This window comes from Quercus robur, chromosome 2 (assembly GCF_932294415.1).
Source record: "Quercus robur chromosome 2, dhQueRobu3.1, whole genome shotgun sequence".
NCBI classification, from domain to species: domain Eukaryota; kingdom Viridiplantae; phylum Streptophyta; class Magnoliopsida; order Fagales; family Fagaceae; genus Quercus; species Quercus robur.
The window spans coordinates 39,589,724-39,598,797 of record NC_065535.1 but is presented as its reverse complement, the minus strand read 5'-3'; the positions used below and the strand labels follow the sequence as shown (position 1 = coordinate 39,598,797).

The window sequence follows — 9,074 nt, the reverse complement described above, 5'->3', positions numbered from 1 at the left end:
AATGAGAGTTTGAAAGGTGTTTCTCCAGTCGGAGTTCTTGTGATTGTCCAATAAGCCCATAAAACATTTCGCAATTCTTCTAGCCATGTACCCTTTTCCCCCTTAAGTCAAACTTTGATGATTTTAAGTAAAGTTTGATTTATGACTTCAGTCTGTCCATTAGCTTATGGATGTCTTGGAGATGAATAGTGATTCTTGATTCCCAGGCCTTTGCAAAATTCTCTAAATTTCTAGCTGTCCTATTTTTTGTCCATTGTTCAGGACAGTTACCCTTGGTTTTCCCAATCTACAAATGATGTTCTTCTAGACAACATTTTGCACTTTTGCTTCTGTGAATGTTGTTATGGCCTATACTTCAACCCATTTGGTAAAACAGTCAAAGGCAACAAGAAGAAATTTGACTTGTTTCTTTCCTTGTGGTAATGGGCCATCAATGTCAATTCCCCATTGGAAGAATAACCATGGTGAGGAAATGGTCATCATTTGTTCACTTGGGACTCATTTGACATTCCTAAATCGTTGACATTTATCACATGTTTGGATGACTTTGTGAGCATCTTTTTGCATAATGGGCCAGAAATACCCTATTATGACTGACTTTTCGACCAAAGACCTAGTTCCTGAATGATTGCCAAAAATTCCTTAAAGGATTTCTTTTAGTATATTCTTTGCTTCGTCTAAATTCATGCACTTCAAATAGAGGAGAGAGAAACACATTTTGTATAGCATGTCGTTTATAACAGTGAACTAAGTTGCTCTAAAAGAATACGATGGATGTAGAGTTCTCTGTACCAGCCCAGCGTTCAAGCGAAGAAGAGGATGAATTTCAACGTAGTGTTAAAAAGTTTAAAGAAAATAATGGTGCAAGAAGCTTCTTGCAACCTAGGAAGTTAGTAAGTTACAAAGACAGTCTCGTGGGAGACATCCCTGGAGTATATGAGCAGGCGTTTAAATTCAATAAAGACTGGGAGGAAGATTGTGAATTGGAGTCTGAGATGGAGCCTTTAATAGAGGGTATGGCTGAGGTTAAACTCTCCAAAGAAACAAAAGCTCGTATTAGAGTGCCTTGGTCGAAAGCCTTGATCGTGAAGGTGTATGGTAGGTCCGTTGGTTTTCACTACCTTACCTTCAAGCTTAATGCGATGTGGAAACCGACGGCAAAGATGGACTGTGTGACCTTGGGCAAAGGTTTCTTTCTGGTCTGATTCAGTAATAATGATGATTATGACAACGTTCTTAAGGGAGGTCCATGGTTTATTGGGGAATATTTTCTTGCAATCAAGCCATGGGAGCCTTACTTTATTACTTCTGAGGCTAAACTCACATCGTTGGCAGTTTGGGTTAGATTACCTGAGCTACCAATTGAATTCTATGATGCCTCTGTGCTACGCGAAATAGGAAGTGTTATCAGTCTGGTTTTATGCATCGATTCCTACACAGCTTCGGAGACAAGAGCAAGCTATGCAAGACGTTGAGTTCAGATAGATTTAGAGAAACCATTGATCAGTTCTATTCGAGTGGGAAAATTAGTTCAAAAAGTGCTTTATGAAGGAATTTCATCTCTCTGTTTTTGTTGCGGTAAGCTCGGTCATAAGCAAGAAAGATGTGGCCTAAAAGTAAAGGAGCCAAACAAAGATGATGAGGCTAGAGTTTCGTAAAAAACTAACGAAGTTAGTGGGGGAGTTCAGTCCGATTTGAACTATGGACCTTGGATGGTTGTCATGAGGAAGGAAAAGAATTTGGGTAGGTTAGGAAAGGCTAGTGGCCCAGCTAAGACTTTTGCACCCACTCCGTTTGAATTTAAGGGCAATTTGGACCTTTCTCAAGCTTCAGCACATGTGAAAGCAAGTGAAGATCCCACTAAGTCAAGTCACAGTGATTTGGCTGACTCGAGATGTGAAACAGCACGTGTAGTGGCAGCCCTAAACATGCAAAGTGATCTTGAGATGCGGAAAGATTGTGTGATGGAGGAGCGCCTTGGAAACCCAAGTGCTGGTTCTCAGCAGGAACCAAGGCATATCTCAGGAAACAAAAGGAAAGCATTAGCAAAAAACAAAGGTAAAGGGAGTGAGGGTTTGGGTATTAGAAACTCAAAAAGTTCAAAAAGCCATAAACGGCTTCCTAACAGCGTCGAAGGTCATAATGGTCTGTTACTTCTATCTAGAGAGTTGAGGAGTGAAAACCAAGTAGAAAATGGAGAGATTTTTGATAAGGCTAACACCAATGCCAAGACCAGGGTGGACAATTTGGTACAAGAACTGAGTGGTGGCTATTCCAGAGGAGTTCATAGCTCAGATAAGAGCAGTGCCAACGGAAACACAGAGGTGGTTCGAGGAAGAGCTGAAGCAGGCGTGGAAACATCTGTTTCCCATAGCTCCAAAGAGCATCAGATTAGGGGGTCTTCCTTTGGAACACAAGGCATGGGCCCTCACACCCAATCCGTGATGGAATTTCCTAACAAATGTGCCAAGGATCTCGTAGGAAGCATCAGAGGAGCTGAGCAGGCAAAGGAGGCCATCCGTGATGCCCCATTGGGACGAATCTGGATGGATCATTCAAGAGAGGAAGTTGGTGGACTTCAGAGGGATGGCCATGGCTCACTTGGGAAATCACCCAACTTTGAAACTGATCCAAATTATGGCTCCGGTGCAGAGATGCGATATGCTTTTGAGTTGCAGAGAGGACATCCTAGGCATCCTGAAACACATGATAATTTGGAAGCCAGACTGGGTGGCATCCAAGGATCTGCTAAGAAGAATGGGGTGGAGTACAGTGGAAGCGGCAGCAATGAGGGCTAATCCATCGGAGATTGAGGTGCCGTTAGGTAAATTTGTAAATATGAATGTGTTACTTTGGAATTGCAGAGGAGCTTTGAACTCGGACTTCAAGAGGAGGATATTTGAAATGGCAATCAATCATCGACCTTCCATTTTCGTAGTGACTGAAACGAGATTGGGTGGAGACAGAGCAACAAAAATTATTAAAGGGCTGCCTTTTGATGGGTCTATTACTACAAAGACTATTAGCTATGCTGGAGGTCTGTGGATTCTCTGGAAATTAGATGAAGTGGAAGTTCTTCCTTTATCTTCCACAAAATAGGAAATTCACGCTACGGTTAAGGTGCGTTCTTCTAATCTCACTTGGCTTATGACTGCTATTTACGCTAGTCCTAAGTTAGCTGAAAGAAGAATTTTATGGGAAAATTTAAAAACTGTTGCCCATCTCCACAATTTACCTTGGCTTATGTTGGGAGATTTTAATGAAGTGTTGTGTGGTGAGGACAAATTTGGTGGTAATCATGTCAATCTGAACAAAGCTTTAGAATTTAAGAATTGTTTAGATGACTGTAATATGTTGGATTTGGGTTTTGCGGGTCCTAAGTACACGTGGACAAACCGTAGGCCCATTTCAGATTTGATATTAGAAAGAATTGATTGGTGTTTTGCTAATCCGATGTGGCGTGTTCTTTTCCTAGAAGCTTTAGTGACTCATCTCCCAAGGACATTTTCAAACCATTGTCCAGTCTTGATTAAGTTAAGTAGAGCTAGTGCCAACTAGCAAAATAAAACCTTTCGCTTCCAAACCATGTGGTTATTGCATCATGATTTTCCAGGGGTTCTCCAGCAAGCTTGGTCTGAAGATAGAGCTTTGCAAGAAGCAACTTTGGAGTTTGTAATTAGAGTTAGGAAGTGGAATTGTGAAGTTTTTGGAAATTGGTTTGCTAGAAAGAGGAGTATATTAGCTAGACTTCATGGTGTGCAAAAAGTGCTAGCTAATAATCCTAATGATTTTCTTTTGGAGTTGGAACAACAGCTGATTTCAGAGTACTCTCTAACCCTCATGCAGGAAAAGGAGTATTGGGCACTTAAATCTAGTTTAAATACGGCCACTTTTGGAGACCGCAATACTAATTTCTTCCATGTCTCTACGTTGGTTAGGAGGCATAGGAACAAAATCAGATCTATTAAGGATGTGGAGGGTAATTGGCTGACGGATGAAGTTGAAATTAAGGACTACATCAGAAATGGTTTTAAAAATTTGTATATGACTGAGTTGAATATGACCTCCATAACTTCGGATATCTCGGATTTTTCTTGCTGTTTTCTGGATGAGGAGGATAGAATTAGAATCGATGGGGATGTGACTGAAGAGGAGATTAAAGCTGGTTTATGGGGCCTTAAGCCTTTTAAGGCACCATGGCCAGATGGTCTACATGCAAGCTTCTATCAACATTTCTGGATGGAGGTCAAAAATTCGTTTTGCAAGGAGGTTAAGGGTGTTTTTGAAAAAGGTTGTGTGCCGAATTACCTTAATGAGACATTGATTTCTTTGATTCCCAAGTGCCAAAATCCAGAATCCTTAAGCAATTATAGGTCCATTAGCTTATGCAATTCGGTCTATAAAATTGTTTCAAAGATTTTGGTGGCCCAGATTAGACCGCTGCTTGGTAGTTTAATTTCTTCGGTTCAAGCTGCTTTTATTCTGGGTAGAAGAGGCATTGATAATGTTCTAATTGCACAAGAATTGTTTCATGCTTTGGATAAGAAGAAAGGGAAAACCGATTTTATGTCTGTGAAGTTGGACTTGGAAAAAGCCTACGACAGATTAGAGTGGAGTTTTATTTATAGAGTGCTCCAAGCTTTCCATTTTCCTCCAAAAATTTCTAAGATCATCATGAGTTGTGTTACATCCACGAGTACCTCTATTTTGGTTAACGGAGGTGCCTTAGAGAAATTTGAGCCTACTAGGGGCATTAGGCAAGGGGACCCTTTGTCTCCGTATATTTTTATCCTATGTATGGAGTATTTGGGGCATCTCATTGAGCAAAAGTGTGTTAGTGGAGGGTGGACACCTTTAAAGGCTTCAAAGAACGTTGGTTTTTCCCATCTCCTCTTTGCGGATGACATCATCCTTTTTAGGAAGGCTAATGTTATTGGATGTGAAGCAATTTCAGATGTGCTTGAAAAATTTTGTAGAGAATCTAGCCAAAAGATTAGCCATGACAAGTCTGGAATTTATTTTTCTCCTAATGTAAATGATGAGTTGAAGGAGGAAATAAGTGAAAGATTGGGTGTTAGGGAGACCAATAACATAGGAAAATACCTCAGGTTTCCTCTTAAACACCGAAGGGTACCTAGAAACCCATACAAGTTTATTGTAGAAAGGGTTATGAGTACACTTGCTGGATGGAAAGCAAAATTTCTCTCTTTTGCTGGTCGGGCTGTTTTAATAAAATCTGTCATGTCAGCTGTCCCAAATCATATAATGCAAGGGGCTGTCTTACCAGCTCATGTTTGTGAGAAGTTGGATAAGATTAACCGGGATTTCTTATGGGGGTCAACAAATGAGAAAAGAAGAATGCACATGGTGGGTTGGAGCAAGATTGTAAAGTCTAAAGAAGAAGGTGGATTGGGAATTCAAGAGGCAAGAGCTAAGAACATAGCCTTGTTATCCAAATTGAATTGGAGGATGTATCATGAAAAAGATGAATTGTGGGCGAAGGTAATTCTAAATAAATATTGCTCCCATTCAAGAATTAGATCAAGGGATCCTAAAAAACTTCCATCGTCTCCCAATTGGAAAGCCATTCACTTGGGTTTCCCTATATTCCAAAAAGGGATTTCTTGGGGGATTGGTAATGGATCTGGAGTAAAGGTGTGGAGAGACAACTGGATTAATGGTGATTCTCTTAGGGATATGATTGAAGGGCCTCTTAGGCAAGGAGAACAAAATTTGACAGTTGCAAATCTGTGTTGTGGTCAAATTTGGAAATGGGAGCTGATTTCATTTGATCTCCCTCAGCCCATTAAAGAAAGGATTAAAGCAGTCCCAATTCAATTACATGGAAGTGGGAGAGATACTTTGATGTGGAAATTCTCCAATAATGGAGAATTTACTTCTAGTTCAGCCTACCGATTGGCAAATCAAGGGGAGGAACCTGTCACGCAATTTCATGGCCTTTGGATCTGGAAATTAGATATTTTGCCAAGAATTACAAATTTCCTTTGGCTGTGTTTGCATGGTAGTATTCCAGTGAAGGTAGTCCTTGCAGAAAGAGGCATAAATTGTGACAAGGTATGTCCTTTGTGTACAGGATGAAACTGTAGTCCACCTTTTTCGTGAATGTGTTGTTGCTCATGATTTATGGAGGAAATTGGAGGTTCCTCCGTCTCTTGTTAGTTCCTTCACTGATAATTTTGAAGTTTGGTTGAAGATCAATTGTTTAAGTGAAGTAAGGCATAAAGGGTCCACTCCTTGGTGCTTTCTTTTCCTTTTTGCTGTTTGGAATTTGTGGAAAAACAGGAATAAAGTTATGTTTGACAACTCTATTCCTAACACCATGCTTGATAGGGTGTGTCTTGGTCAAGCTAAGGAATATTTTTACTGTGTTAGTAAAGCCAAGCAAGTCACATCTAGGACTATTATCCCTATTAAATGGTGCAAGCCTAATCCGGGTTGGCACAAACTCAACACAGATGGCGCTTCGATTGGAAACCCAGGCAGAGCTGGTGGTGGAGGTCTAATTAGAAATAGTGATGGAGTGTGGATTAGGGGATACTCAAGATCAATTGGGTACACTACAAGTGTTATGGCTGAATTGTGGGCCTTAAGGGATGGGTTATCTCTTGCTATTCAGCTGGGAATTAGTAATTTGGAAGTGGAACTTGATGCCAAGGTGATAGTGGAGATGTTAAATAATGCTGACAGCTCTAATAAAAAATTGTCTCCATTGCTTCTTGACTGCAGATCTCTCATGGCAAGCCTCACACAAGTTCGAGTAGCTTATGTGTTTAGAGAGGCGAACAAGTGTGCTGATTACTTGGCTAAGCATGGGTGCTACATGAGGGAGGATTTTGTTATTTTTTATGTTTCCCCCTCTAATGAATTAGATGGTTTACTTGTATTTGATAGAAATGGTTTGTACAGTTATAGGCGGGTTATCTCTACTTTGGCCTCTGTGGCCAGTTTGTAGTTTCTTTTGTTGTTTAATATTATGCCAATTAACCAAAAAAAAAAAAAAAAAAACTAAGTTGCTCTAATCTTCATCTTCTTAGCCTCCTTGGGATCAAACGGTAGTCTTCCATCTTTGATATATGAGAATATTGGAGTCATCCAATCTGTAACCGCTTGAACTGGGAATCCTTGAGTTTCTTTAATGCTTGGCCTCTTCCATAGTAATTACTTCAAGTTTAGATACTTAGCCAAATCATTATAAGATGCCAACTTTGCTACCACGCCCGCTTCTGATTTCTCATTTCTAGGTATCTGCATGAATAATACTTTGTTGAAGTAATTGATCATCTAATTTGTGAGTTGTAAATACCTTTTCCTTCTTTCTTCCTTTGCTTAATATTCGTTGTTCACTTGTCCGACGATCAGCTGCAAATCTCTTTTCAAGATCACCTTCTTTGCTCCCAAGGCATTGGCTATTCTAAGCCTTGTGAGTATTGCTTGATATTCTACTTTGTTGTTTGTTGCTGGGAAGTAAAGTGTACTTGTACTTCAAGATATCTTTTTCTATAGTTTTGATGAAGATCCCTACCCCTCCAAGCTCTTTAGCAAGCAACCCATTTATATAAATCACCCAATGCACAAAATATTTTGCTTCTTAAAAATGAATTCCGTAATAAATTCTGCTAGTACCTGAGCTTTATGGTCATTTGAGGTCTATATTCGATGTCGAATCGGCTCAATTCTTTTGCCTATTGAACCAATTGTCCAGCTTCTTCAAGTTTTTTCATTAGCTTTTTTATGGGTTGATCTGTCATTACAATTATTGGATGAGTGATGTCATCCAATTTTGTAACGGAAATTATAGTGTAGCTAAGGTTATCGTTCCACCGAGAAAAGGATAATAAGAACATGTCTAAAGCACCAATAATATATAGAAAAATATGATTGAAACTAGGACAAAGAAAGTTTGGTAAATTTTAATAATTAAAATCACTAAGGCATTAGGGTTTGTCCACCAATATTTGTAAGCATCCACTACCAATCCAATTTAGTATACAATTGGGTAAGTAAACACGTAAACTATTCGACTGGAAGATTCTGAAATAAGCTCTATTAATAAAACTCTCTTTGGTTGATTATATTCATCAATTATTCCAACAATTTAGACTAGAAAATAATAATTTTGCTAGAAAACCTCATGAACATCACATACCCTAGAGGCAATACTATGGCAAAAAGTAATATTTAACAAGATTATTACATTTAACTAGAGAGATTATAAGACCCTATTCTAACAATAAGAAGATTCAATAATAGACTTATGAAAGAATTAGAAATTAAATATCAATCTAACAAAATAATTATGAAAAGAGAACAATTGATTTCAATAATCAAAACGTGAAAAACATGCTTGGATTGAATAGTTGATAACTTACAACATTGGGGATTCACCCCCAACCCTAGCTTAGGTTCTTAAACTTCCATAGAAAATAAAAACTCTAAAAAATTGATGAAAAATAAGGTTTTCTAGCCGAAAAAACGTGGCTGCTCGTATATCCCTTTAATATGTATGACATTTAAAAGCCTAAAACACATGCTCCCCAAAAAGGAAAATAAAAAATGTTAATTCCCATTTTTCAACAGTAGGTCAACTTGCAGGTCAGTTTTGGCCTTGAAAAAAGCAGATTCTGAAATTTTGGTAAACTACAAAGTTTTAGATCTTCAAGTCATCTTTTTGTGCCCAAAAGAATCAAGTCAATCTGATTCAGAGTAAAAATATATGGCCAAAATACCAAAACTAGTCAAAATATTTCCATGTCAGGATTGTTTTCCAACTTTAGCTCAAACGAATTTCTCTTTCCTTTTATGTTTCCACACATCTTTAACTCATTAAATTCTTCAAAATTCACTTCTCAATTAATCTTCACCCTTGGATTCTCTTGGCTTTATGTTTGCATGTTTTGCTCATTAGTTTTAATCTCCTACAAGAGAAAAATACACAAAATGAGTATATTTTAAAGAAAACTTGCAAATTCTTATATTTATATGTAAGTGTAGGAGTAAACAAAAAATTGATGTGATAATGCCTACCAAAACTAAGATAATATTGTACTTTTAAG

At 38.4% G+C, this 9,074-nt stretch overlaps 1 protein-coding gene across 1 annotated transcript; it reads left to right on the top strand.

Moving 5' to 3' along the window:
- Positions 1 to 1,721: 1,721 nt before the first annotated feature.
- LOC126698822 (uncharacterized) lies at positions 1,722 to 6,973 on the top strand. The gene is made up of 4 exons (XM_050396296.1): positions 1,722 to 2,767; positions 2,865 to 3,037; positions 3,614 to 6,039; positions 6,095 to 6,973. Exons 1-4 carry the CDS (start codon positions 1,722 to 1,724, stop codon positions 6,971 to 6,973), a joined length of 4,524 nt encoding a protein of 1,507 aa, XP_050252253.1.
- Positions 6,974 to 9,074: the final 2,101 nt, after the last annotated feature.

Excerpts from the sequence above, each read along its gene's own strand:
- LOC126698822 (XM_050396296.1), top strand. The coding sequence starts at position 1,722 with ATGAGGAAGGAAAAGAATTTGGGTAGGTTAGGAAAGGCTAGTGGCCCA. Across the intron at positions 2,768-2,864 it reads GCTAAGAAGAATGGGGTGGA|AGGAGCTTTGAACTCGGACT; the intron begins GTACAGTGGAAG and ends TTGGAATTGCAG. Across the intron at positions 6,040-6,094 it reads ATGGTAGTATTCCAGTGAAG|GATGAAACTGTAGTCCACCT; the intron begins GTAGTCCTTGCA and ends CTTTGTGTACAG.